The sequence below is a fragment of the Mirounga leonina genome, unplaced genomic scaffold (assembly GCF_011800145.1).
Source record: "Mirounga leonina isolate KUSES-001 unplaced genomic scaffold, KU_Mleo_1.0 Mir_176, whole genome shotgun sequence".
Lineage (NCBI taxonomy): Eukaryota > Metazoa > Chordata > Mammalia > Carnivora > Phocidae > Mirounga > Mirounga leonina.
In genome coordinates this window covers 39,876,547-39,898,346 of record NW_023270454.1, presented here as the reverse complement: position 1 = coordinate 39,898,346, position 21,800 = coordinate 39,876,547, and the positions used below count along the sequence as shown (strand labels likewise).

At 40.1% G+C, this 21,800-nt stretch overlaps 1 protein-coding gene across 4 annotated transcripts in view; it reads right to left on the bottom strand.

The window, feature by feature from the left end:
• OTUD4 (OTU deubiquitinase 4) overlaps positions 1-21,198 on the bottom strand; it is a 43,751-nt gene extending 22,553 nt beyond the window's left edge. For 3 of the 4 annotated variants that reach the window (XM_035022984.1, XM_035022986.1, XM_035022985.1), the window contains exons 1-7: positions 20,478-21,198; positions 15,448-15,531; positions 12,885-12,935; positions 7,067-7,113; positions 6,309-6,381; positions 4,310-4,391; positions 2,343-2,475 (exon numbers count right to left, since the gene is read on the bottom strand). In XM_035022984.1, the coding sequence (XP_034878875.1) occupies positions 2,343-2,475; positions 4,310-4,391; positions 6,309-6,381; positions 7,067-7,113; positions 12,885-12,935; positions 15,448-15,531; positions 20,478-20,636 (629 nt within the window). In that variant the 5' untranslated portion in view covers positions 20,637-21,198. Of the gene's footprint in view, positions 1-2,342; positions 2,476-4,309; positions 4,392-6,308; positions 6,382-7,066; positions 7,114-12,884; positions 12,936-15,447; positions 15,532-20,261; positions 20,353-20,477 lie in introns of those variants that run through there. The other variant, XM_035022988.1, reaches the window with a different exon arrangement.
• Positions 21,199-21,800: the final 602 nt, after the last annotated feature.

Genomic DNA, 21,800 nt, shown 5'->3' with positions numbered 1-21,800 from the left:
GGTGATGAGACAGCAAATCACATGGCTATTCAGTATTCCAGGCAGAGAGAAGAGCAAGTGGAAAGACCCTGGGGTGGCCAAGAGATTGGCAAAGCAGGAACACAGTGATGGCAGGTTGAACAGAAGATGAAAGGAGACCGTAGTCTTCTGTCCTACAATTCCTCCTTAATTAATCAATCTCTAGTCTTCAGGACAATCTCTAAATCTGTGTCCTTAAATGTGGCAATATTTAAGAGACCCCAATCTACAGTCTAGACTAAAAAATCATCCATAACTCCCACTACTTCAGGAATGACCAATATGAATGTAAAAAGAATCCAGGCACAAGAGTAGAGTGACATCCTTGGTCTTTCCTCCTTATTACGTAAACTATGCCTATCTATCGTGCCATAATTACGCAGCATTCTTCCCTAACTGAAGCCTTATCCTCCTTAAGCCAGACATGACACAAGAGAAATGTTATTAATGCGACAAAAAGTTAACTTAAAAAAGGCTTCCAGAAGGCCTAGGTGGCTCGGTTGGTTAAGCGTGTGCCTTCGGCTCAGGTGATGATCCCACGGTCCTGGGATCAAGTCCTACATCGGGCTCCCTGCTCAGCGGGAAGCCTGCTTCTCCCTCTGCCTCTGCCTGCAGCTCACCCTGTTTGTGCTCTCTCTCTGTCAAATAAATAAATAAAATCTTTAAATAAATAAATAAATAAATAAATAAATAAAAATAAAAAAAGGTTTCCAGTTGGGCATCCAACTCTTAGGCTCCGGTCGTTATCTTGGGGTCTTGAGATCAAGCCCCATGCCAGGCTCTATGCTCAGCCGGGAGTCTGAGATTCTCCCTCTCCCTCGCCCCTCCCACTTGTGCAAGCCTCTGCGTGTGCACACTCTCTTGCTCTCAAATAAATCTTTGGAGAAAAAAAGTGGCTTCCATGTTCAAGGTTTACACACTAGCAAAGTATAAAAAGACTGCACTTTACAATGAGCACACCTTCCCTCATAAACTTCTCGAGCTTACTAGCCTTAACTTCATACTCTAGTTCATCAGCCAACTGTTATCCCAGACCCAACTGTTGCTAAAACAATTAGCAGTAACCAAAGGGCATATGCTGAAGTCCCCCCACACCAACCACAGGTAATAAGCTATAACAAGCTAGTCATTCTCTCTCTCAACTTCTTCTAAGCTCAGTGGCACATCCTAATCAGAGAGGGGCCTAAATTAAATGATGAAGCAGAACTGCTATCTGTTCAAAGTTAGTCTACTCTAGAATTAAATTTACAATAGCAGACCCAGATTCTAACCTGACTCATTTCTCTTACAAAGAAATGGTAGTCAATCAAATTTTCAATGAGGATCAGAAAAATGTAACTCAACAAATGCCTGGTATTTCAGATAAAAGGAGATAATATTTAAGTATTTAATAAAGAATTAGATATCCTAAGGCTTAATTTCATTTATTTCTCTAGTTTCACAATATGTAACACCAAGTAGGATACTTTCATACTCTCACACACTAGGAATAATATACTTTTATCTTCACTAGGAATGGAATTGGGTAGGTTCTTATAGAGAGTAAATGTTTTAATACCGTTAATAAAAACTAAAAACTGTCAGACACAGTATCTAGAAACTAAGCTATACACGTTATATATTATTTCTTTAAATTCTTACAAATTCCCTCCTTCAAGGAAATACTAATATATCCTAATTTTATATAGAATTAGGGCTTCCTAGTGAACTTAAGTAACTTGCCCCGAGTCTAGTTACTTTGGCAGGAAGCCAGGATTGAAACCAGATTTGGCTGTCCACAGCCCCAAGCTCTTAACCACTACCCTACACATCCTGTGTGGAAAAGAAAGGCCTGAGAGACTCTAAGTTAAAAGGTGCTTGTTCACAACCCTAAACAGAGGCATTACCCAGAGCTGTTCACATACTTGTACCCCAACTTGGGATTTTTATTATCTAAAAAGAAAAAGGAAGGCATTATCTGAGTAAGGAAACAACAGAAGAAAGCCACGGAAATAAAACGGTCATTTTTCATCATTGGATATGTAAACAAATGACAGGTTAACCTTAAAATTTCAAAATATATACACATATAGACAGGACTAAGTCTATTATACACATACATATACTTGTAGCTCATGTAGAAATAGAGCCTATCAACCAAAAACATCAACTTTCAAAAACAGTCCCATAATAAAAATTAGATAAAAATCAGTAAAAAAGAAACTTATACTGTAGATTGCTGTATTTTAGGAATACCACAGGCAACTCCGTGCCTCACATTCCTTATTGAACTGTTTCTTTACAGGGCACTATAAAGATATTTTAGGACTTAAATTCATTCTTACTTGCAACTGTCATCCTCTGAATCTGATATCTCACTGCTGTTTTCATCAGCTACTTCAGAGGTGTCCAGTCCCATCAATATTTTACTAACATCAGTTTTAAATACCTTCTCATACAGCAATTCATAAAGGAGAGCTGCAATTAATGAGAGAAACGTTATGCAACATTAACTAATTTTACGTTTTAACACAAAATTGATGTCTATTGCCCAGGCTTCAAAAATCCTAACTAGGGCACCTGTAACATCTTCTGATCAATAACATGATTTAACCGAAGTTACCTAGATAGAAAGCAACTAGAATTTGTCTCTGTAATTCAAAATCATTACATAAGATACTGCCATTTTTAAAACACAAAAAGGTACCACAACCGTGAAACAAGTATGATGACAGTAAAAGCTAAACATGCATATTGAGCAATTACTGCATTCCAGGCACTGTGCAAAGCCTTCACATATGTTCGTATTCCAGGCACAGCAAAGTATTATTATTCTAACAGTACAGATGAGGAAACTTGAGAATTAGAGAGGTTCACATAATCTGCCCAATCTTAAGAGATGTGGAAAGAAAACATTAAGAAACTTTAAGATTCCTAGAAGAGGACAGCTTTTCATAAGGGACTCCAAAAACAACTGTTATAAAATGTATTCTGAGCAGCCACTGAAAGAAAGAAGCATATTTAATCAACTTTTTTGCTTTAAGAAAACAAACCTCTAGAAAACACGAAAATATAGATTACCAAATACTCAAAAACATATTACACATGGTGTAATATGTGACTCTCATTTGGTTATACTGCAGTGATCTTTATGAAACTAAAAATTCATCAACAATAGGTGCCCACTCTCTAAATGAGTCCCCAAAGAGACCACCTTCTCACAGATCACTTTTTTTCACCCCTGATATCATCCAAACCACAGGCACTGAGAAGTAAAGGTAAGATAGGCTTCATGAGCTATCCTTCCCAAAGCTGAAATGTCTAGATTTTAACCAGCTGGAAGAGGAGGACACAGCCCAGGATACAGACAGCTACACTTTATTTTAAAACAGATCCATCCATCTTAAAAACTGCATTACAAATATCTTTACTGGTCACCACTAGCTTAAGAACAGAGAAAAAAGCTGTTACATGACCAGCACTGATGCTCTGTTTGAGTGATGATAAAGAAGATAAAGAAGGTAGAAAGGAATACTAAAGCGGTAATTCTCAACTGGGGAAGGAGAGAGGATTTTATCCTTCCAAGAAACACCCGGCAAAATCTGGAGAGATTTTTTGCTTGTTGCAATGAAAAAGAGAGCCCTCTACATGGTACATGCCAGGGATACTACTAAACATCCCATAATGCACAGAACTGCTCCAAAGAATTATCTGGCCCAAAATGGCAGTAGTGTCAAAGTTAAGAAACCCTGTTCTAGAGGCAAAAAGTCAAATGCTTGATTTGCTCATTTAGATTTTCAAGCTCTATACCAGCAACCTTAAAAACACATAAAAATCCGGGGGCGCCTGGGTGGCTCAGTCGTTAAGCGGCTGCCTTCGGCTCAGGTCATGATCCCGGAGTCCTGGGATCGAGCCCCGCATTGGGGTCCCCGCTCGGCAGGGAGTCTGCTTCTCCCTCTCCCATTCCCCCTGCTGTGTTCCCACTCCCCCCTGCTGTGTTCCCACTCTTGCTGTCTCTGTCTCTGTCAAATAAATAAATAAAATCTTTAAAAAAAAAAAAAAAAAAAAACACATACAAATCCTATATACCGAAATGAATTACTGCAGGAAAGAAATAATTGTATTTACAAGTCAAACTCAAGCTACTAGCTCCATTTTTCCCTAGTCAAACAAGTTTTTATTACAGTATTAATATTTTTGCTAACCTAAGATTCTTAGTATATCTTTGTAGACAACAAAACAGACTTGTTTGCATTAAGACTGTATAGCTTAGGAATATAACTTCCTATACAAACACAAGGGTGATACTCACACTGACACATTGCAGAGTTCTCTTTATACTTTATGGGATAGACAATATCATAATGATTTCCATTTGAAAAACACAGTAATACCTGAAAGGGAAAAATTAAAGACACCTTTCAGTCATTCATTTATGACACTTACATAGCAACTTTTATCTCTAGTTTCTCTGAATTACTAATAAATAATTTCCAAATAGAAAATAATTTCCCAATAGAAAATGATTATTTTAGGGGCACCTGGGTGGCTCAGTCGGTTAAGCGTCTGCCTTTGGCTCGGGTCATGATCCCAGGGTCCTGGGATCGAACCCTGCATCAGGCTCCCTGCTCAGTGGGGAGTCTCCTTCTCGCTCTCCTCTCCCCACCCCGCTCATGCTCTCTCTCCCTCTCTCTCTCGCACATGCACTCGCAAATAAAATTTTTTAAAAAATGATTATTTTAGGGGCGCCTGGGTGGCTCAATCGGTTAAGTATCTGACTCTTGATTTCAGCCCAGATCTTGATCTCAGGGTCATGAGTTCAAGCCCCACACTGGGCTCCATGTTGGGCATGGAGCTTACTTTAAATGATTATTTTAGAAGCAACCTAAGGCTTCAATGTGGTCAACTATGGTATATCCAATGCTGAAATGTTACACAGCCATTAAATCAAAAAGTTCTTAATGACCTGGGGAAATGCTTATGGGATCACAAAAAATACACAATATACATGAAAATAACAGAATATCAGCTACTTAAAAGACAAGACAGCCAGGGGCGCCTGGGTGGCTCAGGTGGTTAGGCGACTGCCTTCGGCTCAGGTCATGATCCTGGAGTCCCGGGATCGAGTCCCGCATCGGGCTCCCTGCTCAGCGAGGAGTCTGCTTCTCCCTCTGACCCTCCCCCCTCTCATGTACTCGCTCTCTCTCATTCTCTCTCTCTCAAATAAATAAATAAAATCTTTAAAAAAAAAAAAAAAGACAAGACAGCTGAAAGACTGTAAGAAATACTAAATACTCCAAAACCTTATTAAGATGCTTACCTCTAAGAGGCACAATCAAACGTAAATTTCTTTCTGCTGCTTTAGTTTTAAGTACTTTCTAAATAGTTAATTACTTACGCAATAAGAAATGCACACTGATTTTGTTTGGATTATGTCATATTCCAAAACCTGTATTGGAAAGGCCAAATCCAGAGCCATGCACCTTAGAAACTCCAAAAGCCTTTTTATAAAGGTAGTATTTCACTCAATTCCCCTCCCCCTTAACACCATTAGCATGAAGACAAAACACTTCAATTTGGCCTGGATGATTCCAAAACTGCTAATTAAAAAAGAGTTCTCTTAATGATTCAACTGAGGGGTTTTTTTTTTCTTTCTAGGCTTCACATAATTTTTTAGTTGTTTCCAGTTTGTGACTAGATAATAACACCTCAGCCAGTAAATTATCTTTATAAGGAGAAATATATCACTATTACCCAAGTATTTTTGGATGCAATGGCAGAATCTACTTTCACAAGTTATTGTAGTACTTAATGTTTATAGTCATGCGAAACGGTCTAGTTAATCATATACCCTAGTATCTGAGGTTTCTTCCTCTAGTATAATGTTCTGATAGCGTTAGTGATTCCACAGTGATTTGTGGAAAAAAAAACAAATACAAAATATGACTCAATAATGATTAACAGGTGGGGCACCTGGGTGGCTCAGTCGTTAAGCGTCTGCCTTCGGCTTGGGTCATGATCCCAGGGTCCTGGGATCGAGCCCCGCATCGGGCTCCCTGCTCTGTGGGAGGCCTGCTTCTCCCTCTCCCTCTCCCCCTCCCCCTGCTTGTATTCCCTCTCTTGCTGTGTCTCTGTCAAATAAATAAATAAAATCTTTAAAAAAATAAATAATAACAGGAATTTTAAAAAATTATCATAAATTTCATACAAAAATATTTCAAAAGGTCACCTTAAAATTAGAGCTCAGAAGGTCAAGGTGGCAAGTGGTTCTTTTACTTAAATCCTTTAGAAACACTTAGAAAAATTCTTACCTTCTCCGGAAAATTATTTTCAGTTACTTGTGAAGGAGAAACATTTGGTTCCCGATAAATGATAAAATCTTTCCTGAAAATAAAATTGAGCAATTACTTCTGAGAAAATACATTTCATGACTTAACCATTTGTTCGTTCATTCATCAAGAGCCTAATATGTTCAAGCAATGTTCCAGGCAGTGGACACAGAGCAGTAAACTAAAGACAGTAAGACAGTAACTAAGTTGTAAACACCTCTACAAAAGTACCTTTTTAAAAAGTAGAACTTCAAATATAATTTGCATATACGTTAACTTCAGATATAATTCTAAAAGGAGACTTCAAAACTACAGAAATTGTGAAGACAAAATTTTATACAGATTATTTCAAAAAGAAAAAATAAAGCATTCACCTGCTCCTCTCCCAAACAAAAGTAGTAAAATAGTAACATGGGGTGTTTTGCCTCTGTTCTAGTGGCCATCTGATGCTACCAGCCCTGAGAAAGTAGGAAGCCATTCCTCTATCAAGTTGTAAGTGATATCGTTTATAGACCTGAAAAACATCTGTATTCCTTTCCAAAAATATTTTGAGAATTACAATTTCTAAACGCTGACATATTTAACATCAAAATCTAATTGATGCAATTAAAAAATCTAAAAAAAAAAAGCTTCACAGTTAAGGCATAAAACTGCTTCGCTATTTTAACAATTTTTTAGTATAATGGAATATACTATTTTCCCACTCAGTTTTTGTTTCCTTATGTTACTACAGTGTTTACCTGTACATAAGAGAAAGGGCACTTATTTCCACTTGTCCAACCCATTCCTGTATCAAAGAAAAAAAGTTGGCACTTAAGTGTTTCATACTTTACAATACATATACCTCTATACAATACCTTAACACATACCTTTACACAATATATTTAATGAGCTAGAAAAAGCTCATTAATATTAGTATTATATTATGAAAACATTTATATAAAACAGACCTTACATATATAACTAAAAAAAGTACTTAAAAAAATAGCCCAAGTCTCTGTTGTAAAAATCCTTAGTAACACAGGGCGAAATGATAGTTCTTATTGGTATGGTAAGACCACGGAGTGGTATCTCTAAGTGGAAAACCTGCTGAAGGCAAGGACTCTGTCCTTTAACCTAGCACCCAGGACATAGCTTGGAACATGTATGTGCCCAGAAAATGAGATGCTGAATAGAAGGAGAACTCAGGAATCACAAAGGTTAAAAAAGGAGTGATTGAAAGTACAAAGAGATCAGTGTCCTAGCAATTTTTCTGAAATGAGATAGAAGTTCTACAGCCCTAAAGGACTCTGTCTTTAAGCCTATTAGAGGAAATGGCCAGTATATATCAGAATTTTAAATATCCATACACACTCTTTGACCCAGCAATTCAAATTCTGTAACTCTATCCTAAACAAGTATTTCATAGGTCCACAAAAATGTACATAAACAAGGATGTTCACTGTAGCTACCTGTAATAGCTTAAAAAAAATTTTTTTTAAAGAAAGTCTGAATATTCCATTAATAGGAAAGGAGTAATCAAATAATTTATGGTTCATCCACACCATGCATGGAACACCTTGCAATCCATCTAAAGAATGAGGTACACCTACATGAACTGAGTTGGAAAGATCAGACTGTCAAGTATAAGAAGTCAGTCATGGGGTGCCTAGGTGGCTCAGTCAGTTAAGCATCCAACTCTATTTTGGCTCAGGTCATGATCTCAGGGTCATAAGACAGCCCCGGGTCAGGCTCCACGTTCAGTGCGGAGTCTGCTTGAGATTCTCTCTCTCTCTCCCTCTGCTCCTCTCCCTGCTCATTCGCATACGCACGCTGTCTCACTCGCTCTCTAAAATGAATTAATTAAATCTTAAAAAAAGAAAAACCCTATTGGGTAAGAGAAACAAAAAGGCAGGTTTAGTATATGTATGTGCAGGCATATGAGGACTAGAAGGATACATCCTAAATTGACAGTGAAGACAAGATCAGGGAAAATGAAGGATTTTCACTCTGCATTCTGTATCACATCTTTTACCATGAGAATGCATTCCTATACTTGTGAAATTAGTAGACTTAATACTGAGACTCACTAACAATAATGAGCTATGGTAAGCGAATGTTGCCACTTTTTCCTTTAAAGAAATTTGAGATAAGGAAAAGATTTTAAACAATGTGTTGATCTCAGACAAGGATAATCTTTCCCCCAGAGATTTTTCATTTTAATGGTTCTTAAAAGTTGGCTCTGGTTTTCAAAATGAAACGGGTACCATATATTAAAATAGATTTCTTAAAATAGGCCTCAGCCTAACAATCATGGCTTCTCATAAACTGCTACAAGTGACATTCTGGGGTAAAGGAAATCCTTCACTCAAACCAGTTTGCTTAAATCAAACATAAGCTATATCTACTTCATGCAAAAGACGTTAAATCACTTTGGAAAATTATTCTACTCATGTCAACAAAATACTACCTCTCAAATAATGCACCATAAGTCCTTAATCTTCAGAATAAATTCTGTTGTAGTCTGGTTAAATAAACAATGGCTATCATAGTATCTTGTCTTCTCTAACCAGGGTCAATTATTAAGTTATATAAAATACCTAATGTTCTACCATTGTCTTCCACCTTAAGGCTGTAATTTTATTTACTCATCACTTATGATGTTTAATATACTTTATTGTGGGTGACAGTACAGCATTTCTGCAAAATCTGTTTTAACTAGTGAACTATATAAAAAACATATAACTTAAATGTTCTTCAACAGTCACTAAAAATAAACTTTTGTTACTAAAGATGCTATTAAGAAAATGAAAAGATAGTTATAAATTGGAAGAAAATATTTGAAAATTACATTATCAATAAAGAACTTATATCCAGTATAAAGAACTCTTACACAATTCAATAAAACCAGCAAGATAACAAAATATGGGCAAAATCTATGAACAGACATTTCACCAACAAAGATATATGGATGGCAAATGAGCACATGAAAAGATGTTCAACATTAGAGAAATATATACAAGTTAAAACCACCATGACATACCACACTATACAACCACTGAACAGCTACAATTTCAAAGGATGACAAGACTGAATGTTAACAAAGACATAGAGCAGTTGGAATTGTCATATACTGCCAATGAGAAAGCAAAATGGCAGAGCCACTTTGAAAGAGTTTGGCAGCTTGTCATTAAGTTAAACATACAATTACCCTGTGACAGCAATTCCATTCCTAGGTGTTAATCCAAGAGAAAATAAAACATATGTCCCCATTAACACTTACAGGCAAATATTCTTAGCAGCTTTAATCACGAAACAGTCTAAAACTGGAAAGAACCCAAATATTCATGAAATGATAAATGGACAAGCAAATTGCAGTACATCCATTATAATGAACTCCTCAATAAAAAGGAACAAACCACTGATAAACCCAACAACAACATGGATGAAACTCAAAGTGTTTCCATTATGCTAAGTAAAGAAGCCAGATACATAAAACTACAAACTATATCATTCCATTCATATAGTCTAGAAAAGGCAAAACTTACAAATCAGATCAGTGGTTGCCAACAGCCAGAAGGTGGGGAAAAAGAGATTAAGGGCAAAAGGGCACAAGGAGCTTTGTGAAGTGATGGAAACGTCCCCTATGTGTTTGTAGTGGTGGTTATGCAACTGTATACATTTGTCAAATCTCATCAAATTATACACTTAAAATTGGTGAATTTTAGGTGGAAAAAAAAAATTGGTGATTTTCACTGTGTCGATTTTACCTCCATAAAGCTGACAAAAATATATTCTTGCAAAAGTTTGAGGCATTTTTCAAAATGCTCCACTGGCATTTTAAGTAAAGAATAAAGATGTTTTCTCTAAGAACTGGGTGAAACGTGTAAGAGTTTATCAACTATGTTTCTCTTTTCATTTCATACATCCCATATACCAGGGAAAAAGAAAAACGAAGACATAAATATCTGTTGCTAATAAAGAAGCACAAGGGGCGCCTGGGGGGCTCAGTCAGTTAAGCGTCTGGCTTCGGCTCAGGTCATGACCTCAGGGTCTTGCAATGGAGCCCCACATGGCCGGGCTCCATGCTCAGCAGGGAGTGTGTTTCTCCCTCTTCCTCTGCCCCTCCTCTTGCCCATGCGCATGCACGCACACACTTTCTCAAATAAATAAAATCTTTAAAAAAAAGGCACAAAGAGAAGGTACCTGAAACATCTGGAGAAGAAATTTGATCAGATTGGGGAAGGGGGTGTCATAAAAACAAAAAAGCTGGCCAGCCAGCACCCTGGGAAGGAGACCCCTGTCCCATGTGCTCAAAACCACAACTTTCCTCCTTCCTCTCCTACAGAGGCCCAATTCAGTCTCAGTTCACTTCACACTACGTCATTTCCTCCCTCTCTCCCCTTTCTCTCCACTCCCACCATGTCCACCCTTTCTCAGAACCTCATAGCTTGACAACCTGAACTGCTACACAAAGATTACTATAAAAAACATTGTGGGATTTTTCTTGATTAAAAAGTTAATGAACAGGGGCACCTAGCTGGCTCCATCAGTAGGGCATGTGACCCTTGATCTCTGAGCATTGAGTTCAAGCCCCATGTTGGGGGTAGAGGTTACTTAAAAAAAAGTGGGGGGAGGAGTTAATAAACAGACTTTGTTATTTCCTTTTCCTTTATTTTCCACAATGGAGTAAAAATTACCAGGAATATTACTAGAGATAACAACATTCTGGTGTTTATCTTTCCTGTATGTTACATACAATGCAATGTGGATTTAACATTCAAACCACACACACAAATCAGTCCAGCACCCAAAATTGAAAGGTAACTATGAAAATCCCAAAAGCAATAAAATATACAATCCTCATCTTCAAAGAGGCTTTAAGGTAAAAGAAAAAAAAAAATGCAGGAAAATGAGATTTGTGACCATGATACATGAGCAAAACTCAGTACTGAAATGACTGAAGTAAAAATGGAGTCAGGAGCGGATTTAGCGAAAAGACCTTCAGAGGTATCTGTCTCCAAAACTGGAGTACACAATACTTACTCCTTTTTTCACACTGCATGTAATGTGCACATTTTACCATGTATTAAACATTTCTTTTTTTAAAACCATGCAAATGGTCTTCCCACCTCTGGTCTCATCCACTTCCAAACCATCTCTGCACAATATTCTTCTATCCATCCATCCGGACAGCCAACAAAGAAGCCAAGCACTATTCTTGGTTCTCAGCAGTGACATACTCACTTCCTGTCTCAAAAAATTTAAAAGGTTTCCCAATACCAGATTCTCACTCCCCAGACATAGACTTTGATTCAGGTCTGGAATAGTGGAATTTACAACCACCTCAGGTAATTCTGATGCAGATAGTCTATGGCTGACACTGAGAAATGCCAGCCTAAAGCATAAGCTCCAAACTACTGAGCCTAGCAGTGAAGGCTCTTCCGTGATTGGTCCCACAGCCTGCCCTCTGACTTCTCACTACCTCCTACCTTCACATACTTCACGCAAACTGAAGTGCTTTCTGTATCTGCCTTGCTCAGTTTTCCCTTTCCTAGAATTATCCTTCACCTTAGGCATTTCTCATTCAGAATCTATTCAGATGTCAAATGCCAACCCACTACCTCTTCCTTTGCCAGTCCACTACCTCTTCCTTTGCCAACCCAGGTAAAAATATAACACTGAATGCCTATAGCATCATATCTAGACTTCTTATGACACGTGCTTTCTCACTTCTATGAGGTATTTTTCCCTACTACAGGCAAAATCCTGAGAACAGCACCCAAATCCCAATTACCTCTGCATCCCCAGAGTGCCTGTCAATTCTTGGCATCAACAAGGACTCAAATTAGTTTCAGAGAATCAAATGGAGACCCCAACTGTTAATCAAACACCCTGTTCCTAAGTTATTATTTCTTTTCCTTCCTACCTGACTCCTCTTCTTAGCTTCTTCCTTGGCTAATGTCATTTTAAACTCAACAGAGATTACCTCTGGGGATGATGGAATATTCTACAAGGCACTCTGTGTGGCATTTCATGATATTTGGATTTTTACAGGGAGAGTATTAGTTTGGAAGCAACAAAAACAGAAAAATTCTTTTCACTTCAACATGACTGAGAAAAGTATGGCAGGGGGACTTGGGGAAGTGCCATCCTTTTCCTCTCAACAGTCTCTTCCCTCTTCTCAAGCTGATCATGGGAAATGGAACCTCCATAGAAGAACCTATCTTCTCAGTGGCCTAAAGAAGCATGCAAATCTTGCACCCTGTCCACCAAGACCAATACCCATACCAATACAGCATCCTGAAAATCATCACCATTATCGTAGGTCTTCTATGCTACATTCAGATGCCATTATGACAAAAATAAAAAAAGCATGACCCTGTCCTTACTGCGGCAACATCCAGTACACAGCTCCAACTGTCTTCCAATTAAATGTTACATAAAATGTGCAACTAAGAAATGTTTATTTAAAAAAAAGTACTTGCTGTAACCCCTCCATACACTATATTGCATTTTAATGAATGTTGAATACATTACTTCAATATATAAAAATAGAATTACAGAATCAATGCATACCTGTGGATTTTCCAAACGTTTTAAATACTCTTCAAATGACCCTTCTATAAACTGCAAAAAAAAAAAAAAGTCTATTAGAAATACATTAAAACAAAAAACCTTTTCACTGTGAATTACTAAGTTCTTGCATGAACCTTGGAAACATCAGTAACAGTAATATATATACATATATACAACCTAATTATTAAAATACATAAAAATCATTAAGTAAAGATTATAAACAGAGAGAAGAATTTTAAAAAGGAAATATTATCAGAAAAGATTTCCTGGTCAGGATGTGGACAGGCGCAGGCACAATGTAGCATGAAGAGGCAGTGAGCACTGTGTTGAGAAGACAGAAGCCAACCAGCCAGCAGGAACAGGACAACTGGGTGGGGGAGAACAGAGTGAGAGAGGAACACAACTGGCCACCTGTTTATAGAGGGCCTTGAGCCCAGGAAGGACTTGCAGACTGAGGGAGAAGGCAATTCAAGGTCACTGCCAGTGACATTATGAACAGAGAAATATATAAAACAAGCACTTAGGAGTATTTTGGTAATGGCCAACACAGAGAAGAGAATTAAGAACAATATATTAGCTAAGAAATATTAATTTACTAATCACAGATATGTATATTGTCTCTTAGATCAGTCACACTAAAAACACAGGTGAGAACTAATAATGCAAGATATTTTGGAGAACCAACAAGATTTTTCTAAGATAGCTTGCTTCATTGTTTAACTTAAAAAGTTTATTCAAGCTATGCGATTTTTGTTAGCCATCACACTAATTTAACTGCGAAATCTCTAAAAAACATTAGTCTGAAACATCAAATTCTATTTAAAGTATAGTCCCAGTTAACTTAGCAAATTGATACACTTTTTACAGTCTCCCGGCTATAAAAATCTTTTAAACACCCATGGCTTTTTTTTGATACTGAGATTAATTCTTTTATAGATCATGTGCTGTCAAATTCCCAGAAAGTATCTTAAGTTTCAACACATGCTTATAATAAAACAGCCATATATTTTAAATATCCTGCCAATCAGCATTTTATAGCCATATATTTTAAATATCCCACCAATCACAATTCTGTATTAGGTGATTATTTATACTTTTGGGGGAAAAAACCCCAGAGAACCATTTAAAGTTGGAAGAGACCTACACAGTGTTCTGACACAAGCCTGCATCCAATCTGAGATTCCCCTTTCTAGTCAATTAGAAAGTATCCATCTAGACTGACTAAACACTGTCAGTAAACAAAGCACAAAACTCCACCCTCCTTCCCATGACCACCTTTTCCAATTTTGGCCAACAGGAATTGTTTAAAGGCACTTACTATAAATAATAAAAGGAAAGTGAAACTTCTCCCCTTGGAACTTTCAACCTCTGATCATACCTCTTAAGACTGTTGAGGGCTAAATAAATATATGCAAAGAACTTAAACAATGCCTGGTACAGAGATGTGCTCAACCAATGACAGCAATTTCCATTACTGTCAACAGTGTTTTACTCTCTGGGGCCAATAATAATGATTAATCACTTGTAATTTCTTTAAAATACTTAAAGAGCACTCCACTCTCCCCATCCCTCCCCCTTTTGTACTATACCCTAACACTCTTATCTAACCTCCACATCACCAGTTTCCTTTTTGTAAAACAAGTTCTCAAATCTCCTGATCAAGTAGGTTAACTCTCCTTCCTGGAATACATTACTGCCTTTCTTATAACACGGCCCCCAGAATACACCCAGAATGTCACCAGTAGTAACATCTGGCTTGAATACAGGAATATCAACCGAAAAGCACATCCAAATTAAGAACTGTTTACCTATTAAGTTTTAGAATTGAGTTATTTGCAAGGTGTCAGTGTTTTTTTGGCAGTCAGAGAGGAAAAATATCATTGAAAGTCTGACGACATAATTCTAGGTCATAAAACCAGTAACTAGTAAATCCTATAAAGCTTTCAATGTAAAATGAAAACAGGCCACTGTGGCATCTTATTTCACAGCTCCTACATACTACTGAGAAAATTACAGTAAGTTGCTATACAACATCCTAGCAACTATTAATCATTATTTACATAATTACAGTGTTCTGATGTGTGATTCATGATGATGAACCCTGAAAATTAAAAATCTATAAATGCCTTCTGATAAAATTAAAGGTTCAGTATTAGCTTTGCTCAGCATGTTTTTTATACTCCAAGTCTGAATTTTTTTAAATTCATAGGGGGTTACCAATCACAGAAAACTATTAATTAACTGACACCCAATTCCCTGACCATGACAGACAAAGCTCACTCTTAATATGCAAGGATTCTGTCCAGGTCATCCTTCCAACTTCCACAGTTAACTATCATAGCTTTCTAAATGTCTGAAGAAATGAAAACCACAAAAAAGCCTAAAAATGTCACAACTGAATATAATTGGATTTAAATTCAATAAAGCAGTTTTTTTTTAATTTCTTTTTTTTTCATAACCTGCATTTAAGATCCAGGCTGTGAAACCCCCACCAGGCCACTTGTAAAGGCTGAAATATAAATGCAAGTCAAGACACCACTCCTTGTTTAAAATTACAAATTACCGCTTCAAATTTCTCTCTGTTCTCTCGCAGATAGTGAATACAAGCCATTCTGACTTCCACATGGCGAGACTGAGAGTGCAGCACCTGAAAAGGAAAAGCCACACGCTATTACACATTTTGTTAAAAGAGGATTTACGGTACAAGCTAGCACTTTCTTTCACACCCTAAATACCCCCCAAACTGATAGCAATCAGTCTCTCTCCATTTGCCATTTAGTAATTTCTAAATCTTTATTCATTCCCACCTCTTCCTCTAACCACAGACGAAGTGACCTATACAGTCAGGGGTACTTCTTAAGTCAGTCTGGAAGAATTTATTACCATTTCTCCTTTAGGTCACTCCTGTGAGGAGACCTTTGTAAACTTAACATACTTTTCCTTTCTTGACCAGCCCTCTTATAGCCTTGCTCTTCACAAAGAAGGGCTAACAGAATTCCTGCTACATAGTACTTAGCTTCATCCTATGCTTGCTGGAAAAGAGAACAGACAACTTCAACAGGAATCCATTAAGCCTGTAAGAATTAGATTTCTTTTTCTCAATGATGTGGAATTACTTGCCTTACGTAGAAATTTAAGTCCACTGTGGGTTTCAGGAAAATTAAGGTGCTCATTCCCAAATCCTTGTCAGGCTTACACAACTCTTGAAAGAATATCCAAGTGAGCAGCACACAGGATGCAAACATGCTGCTGTGTGCTGTCATCCCAACAGCCTAGAAACTTGCTCTTAGGCCCAAAATCTTTTTTTTTTGTTTTTATTTTAAGTAGCTCCATGCCCAACATGGGGCTCAAACTCCCGACCCTGAGATCAAGAGTCACGTGCTCTACCAACTGAGCCAGCCAAGAGCCCCAGCCCAAAATCTTAAAGCACCAACTGAAATAAGACACTACAAAGATGATCCAAATCCTCTCACTTTGTAGCCTCTGTATTCTTCTGTTAAACTAGTTCAACAAAAGGATACCTTATGGGCATTTTGTCTCTTACTAAAATGCTAAAGCTTTGGTTTGAAAGAAACTAGTATAACCAAATGTTTAGGAACCCTTCTGGCTAACCTCCAACACTTTTAACTATTCAAGCTTAAAAGAAAAGATTAAAATTATTTTCTATTACTGAGTGTCTCAAATGAAGATGTTCCTGGTACCCTAAAGGGTTAAGGGGGGGGAGGACAAAACCCTGAAACATTTAAAATAACCACATGTCCAAATACTAATAAGGCTCTTGAGAATTTATATTAATATAAAGTAGCTTTAAGAGTTACAGGTCCAAATGAGTGATTTTTCCTCATGTTCAGGTGAGCAGAGAATTCAGGAAAAGGGAGGCTCCAGCTGCATTTTACAGGTCTCTATGGATAACATCCAAGGTTCATTTATACTCACAGAACTAAAGGGGCGCCTGGGTGGCTCAGTCAGTTAAGTGTCCAACTCTTGGTTTCACTCAGGTCATGATCTCTGATCTCAGGGTCATGAGATGGAGCCTGGCATCAAGCCCCACACTGGACTCTGCATTCAGTGCAGTCTGCTTGAGATTCTTGCCGCCTCACCCTCCCCTTCTGCCCTTCCGGGCACACGCACTTGCAATCACTAGCACACCCTCTCTCCATCTCTCTCTCTCTCCCTCTAAAATAAATAAATAAATAAAATCTTTATACTCACAGAACCAGACAGGCACAACTGTCTGGAAACACCTAGTTATGTCTTTACATTAAGGTAAATTGAAGATGTACTAGCTGAAGTTAGCAGTAAGTTTTTCAGTATACAGCTGGTTTTTAGCTTAATGAAGTACACCTAACATTGCTATCTTGGAAACTATTAAAAAGCATCTTTATATATTCTAAGCTGAAAGAAATGTCCATATATAAAAATAAACCACCACACAATATTTTTGCCAATTCAACAAATGACATTTAGCAACACTTCTTCCACAGAAGCTACTTTAGACACTATTATGAATCAAGGTATTATTTGAGTAAACCAGTGTTGTCTGTTAAGGGCTTTCCTGGCATCGGCAAACTGAAGATAGTGCTAAAGCCATTTACCTAGCAACAGGTGGCAGACATAACTGAATAAAGCTTATTTGCCATCAAAAACAATGACAAGCGTATCTGTTTCTTCTCCTCTTAGAAAGTCTAATTAGCCCATGAAATCTGAACCTGTCACTCAGAAGCAAAATTCTCAGCAACTTCCATAAATTGCAAAGTGCTGGAGCTTTACAAAGCCAAGCACTGCAAGAGAAGCAAGGTTAAATGACAACTGTTTAAAAAAGTATAACTTTGTGCAAGTTCAAGGACATTCAGGAAGAATGCAAGTGGTAAGACAAATATCTCTGCAAATTATTATATACATGAAAATACCGTAGAAAATAGGAGACTTTCTGATCTTTACTTGGGACAAGATAGTGATAAACACTGGGAAAGGCCAAGACACGCTGCTTTAGCAAATCCTCTAAGAGCACCCTATTTTTAGCTCCATGGCCACAGAGCTGATTCAGGTCAGGCCTCCTGCAGGCCCAAGTCCAGAAGTGTAAAAAGGGAAGGGCCTAACTAAATCAGGTAATTTGGAGGGAAAGACTACTCCTAATTCAAATCTCTCCCCTACCCTACCTCCCAAAGACTGCCATTTAGATTATTTACTCTGGCTCCTTAGAAATGATAAATATTATTGGAAAAACTGTTGGCAAAAAAGTAAATCCTTTGTACGTATTTTTATAGAGCACACCCTTTAAGCCTGAGGTTGGTGTTACTTCCCTCCCCACCCCAATACACAGACACAGACAGACACACACACACACACACACACGTACATACTTTGCCTTTAGCCATGAAGGCTACACCCTTAATCCATGTCTACTTAAGAAAGGAGTTTCCCTCAAAATTCATGGATTTAAGCTTTCTAAGCTCAGTATACTAAAAACCATAGTCACATAATCGAAGAGGATATTTTCTTTTTTTTTTTTTTTTTTAAGATTTTATTTGTGTGAGAAGCAAGCTTCCCGCAGAGCAGGGCGCCCAATGTGAGGCTCGATCCCAGGACCCTGGAATCATGACCTGAGCCGAAGGCAGACGCTTAATGACTGAGCCACCCAGGCGCCCCGAAGAGGTATTTTCTTATACCTGATTTAAATCTTATGAGATACAATAAAAGGTGTTATATGATGTGAGCAATGAGTTAGTTCTTAGTGATACTAACTTTGCACCTTTCTACTTAAAAATAGAGATTCCCCGGGCGCCTGGGTGGCTCAGTCATTGGGCGTCGGCTCGGGTCATGATCCCAGGGTCCTGGGATCGAGCCCCACGTCGGACTCTCTGCTCAGCAAGAGGCCTGCTTCTCCCTCTCCCACTCCCCCTGCTTGTGTTCCCTCTCTCGCTGTGTCTCTGTCAAATAAATAAATAAAATCTTAAAAAAAAAAGTAGAGATTTCCCCCTTCAATAAGAGAGATTTCTGTATAATCAAGTTTGCCAATTATGGCACAGGATACTGACACCGGACACACTTTTCTACTTCAGTATGAACCAGGATCGGGATAATCCAATGCCAAATAAGCGTCATACTTCCCTTATTTCCATTCGTTTCTACCTCCTTCCTTACCAAATTCTTGCTAGAGCTAACACTATGTGTAAATAAGGGCTGAATTCACTTCCACCCCTTCTCTCTGCTTCCGGAGGTGCTGAGCAGTCCAGGGAGGCTGAGGCAGAAGCAGCAAGACAGATGGAGATCCGGAAAATTCACAAATCGGACAGACTGTTTATCTACTAATAGTAAAGACTGGGGTGGGAGTGTGTGAACATAACCCACAACAACACTGGAACATCCTAAATTTCTAAAAATGAGAGAAATCTAATGAACTGAAAAAGAGCTGAATTTGGGGAGTTATACAAAGAATGTCTGAATGACAATGCCTGCAACATAATGCAAACCTGAAGTAGGTAAATCAACTTCTCGCTTGAAAAAAAAATTTTATGATACTGATGTGAAAACAAGGGCCTCTAGAAAATAAATGGCTGGCCTTTAGAAGTTAAAAAAAAAAAAAAAAACCACAGTCTACAGATGTTAAGTAAAACATTTACTCACAAACAGAAATTTTGAAAAACTATTTAGAATTCAAAAAAAGGTAGAAAAAAAATCATAAAAACTCTACGGCAGGAAAAGAGAAGAGATCTTAAGTTGAAGGAAAGCAAACTGTGAAAGGTATGAAATGCACACCAGGGCAGTAATGTGAAACTTTTATCCAACTATTTCAGCAGCTATTTTTCAATATAGGATGGGTTGTGGTGATTGCACACCAACTACACAGTGTTATATAACACGGAAAAAGCTCTCTTATAAAAGAAAAAAAAATTATTCCTTGTTAGAAAGTCATGTTGACCATTAGCGAGGAAAAAATCGGTCAAAAGCCTAGAGAATCCCCAACACCCGACTTTTAAGAAGTAAATTATTTTTAGCACACCTTGCAGAGCATAACAAAGAGTGGAATCTACTCAAAGACGATTCTTTTGAAACATCCTATATTTTTAAAAAGCTGACTTTCCCAAACTGCACATTTTTCCGCTCTTGAGTCAAGTGGACATCGACGGGCTAGACTCCCCCACATTCCAAAGTCCAGTACAGCAAAAAAAAAAAAAAAAAAAAAAAAGCCCTGCGAGTAATGCCTGGTGCACCACCTCCTCTAGTAAACATCTGGTTTACTGGCGTGAACGCTGTGCTTCTAAAACCGAGAGAAGGTGAATGCGAAACAGAATGGGAAAAGATCATTTCGCCAAGTCCCCAGCAATCAATCAACCGTACACGCGCTCAACAGGCCTCACAGGTTGTCCTCATTACCTCTTCACCGGGAGGGACGACACCGACACCCAGTTCATTTACGGGTTTTTAAGTTTCGATTTACAGCTTCCAGACCCAGGGCAGCGTCCCATTCCTGCGTTACAATGGACCGCTGTGACGCCAGCCCGGCCACGCGCTGCCCCGGACGTGGGCGGCCCGCAAAGCTGCCCGCCGCCGCTTTCCCACCCAGCCTCCCCCCGCTCCCCATCCCGTTACCTGCTCCGCCACGGCCCGGAACAGGCACGACCCGTCCTTGGCGACCAGTTTCCGATACAAGCCCAGTTTCCGCAGATAGGCGTCCATGGGCGTCGCGTCCTCGCGGGGCCCCGCGCCGCCCTGGTCCACCCCGTCGGGAGCGCCGACGGCCGCCTCCATGTTGCCGGTCCTACTGCAGGGCAGGCGCGGCGCGGGCTAACCCCACATGGCCGCGCCGCCGGCTCCTCGACGCCCCGGCCTAGGACGGGCGGCGGCTCGGGTTCGGGCTCCGCGGGCGGCGGCAGGCGGCGGCGGCCCGAGGCGGCGGGCGGCGCTCCCCGCGCGCATAGGGGAGCCCTGCCTAATCCATGACTGTGCGCACGCGGCCGCCTCCCGGGAGACCACGCGCCCGGCGGCAACGGGGGGCAAACTAAAGAAACCCCAAGCGTGAAAAGTCACTTCCCCGCGGCCTCGCTGCCCAGCTCAGGAACACAGCCGGGGGTCGCCGCCCCCACAAGTTTCCTCGTCCCGACTGGGGTGAGGCGAGGAAACCCCCGCCCCCCGCGTGCGCGGGGCCCGCTCAGAGGAAGCGAGGCCTGCGTCCCCAGCGCGCTCCCCACCCTGGGAGCCGAAGAAGCCAAAAGAGAAAGACCCGGCCTTTCGTTTCTCCACCTCGCAGGAGGGCGCCGGAGGGGCGGGGAGCGAGCGGGGGTGCCCGGCGGAGGGCAGCAACCTCGCAGCCCAGAATTTGTTTTCACTTTCGGCCGCACAGCGGAGAGGATGCCGGGAGGTGTAGTTTTGGCAGCGGCAGGAAGTCGGCTTGCGGCGGGCGGGGACGCGCGGACCGGCCTACCCGGGGGAGGTGCCGGGGAGGCACGCGGACTACAAGTCCCTTCAGCGCGGGCGCCGCCGCTGCTGGGAGCCGGCTTCGCGCTTCCCGGGCACCGCGTCCGCGAGCAGGCCGAGGCTGTCCGCGAGCCGACGCGCGGCGACCTGCGCGCGCCACCCCACGCGCCCGGCCGCCCACTGCTCCGAGGCGCCGCGAGAAGTGCGCGCGCCCTGCGTGCGTGGAGTTGCCAGGGACACAGCGGCGGCTAGGTCGGCCCTTTGTGTATTCCCAAACAGAGGGCGCACCTGTCCGCTCCCCTCCCCCGGCCTCTTCTGGCGTTTCCATGGGGGTGGCTTTAACGGCTTAAGCAGAAAATAGAGCTAATTGGCGCGGTCTCCTGGAACTGGCACCGTGCAGGACGACACAGGCTGTCCACAAATCAACCGTGGACTGCAGATTCCTATTAATTAGAAGTACAGCTCCCTCGCTATGGCAAGAATCATCTTCGCCATAGC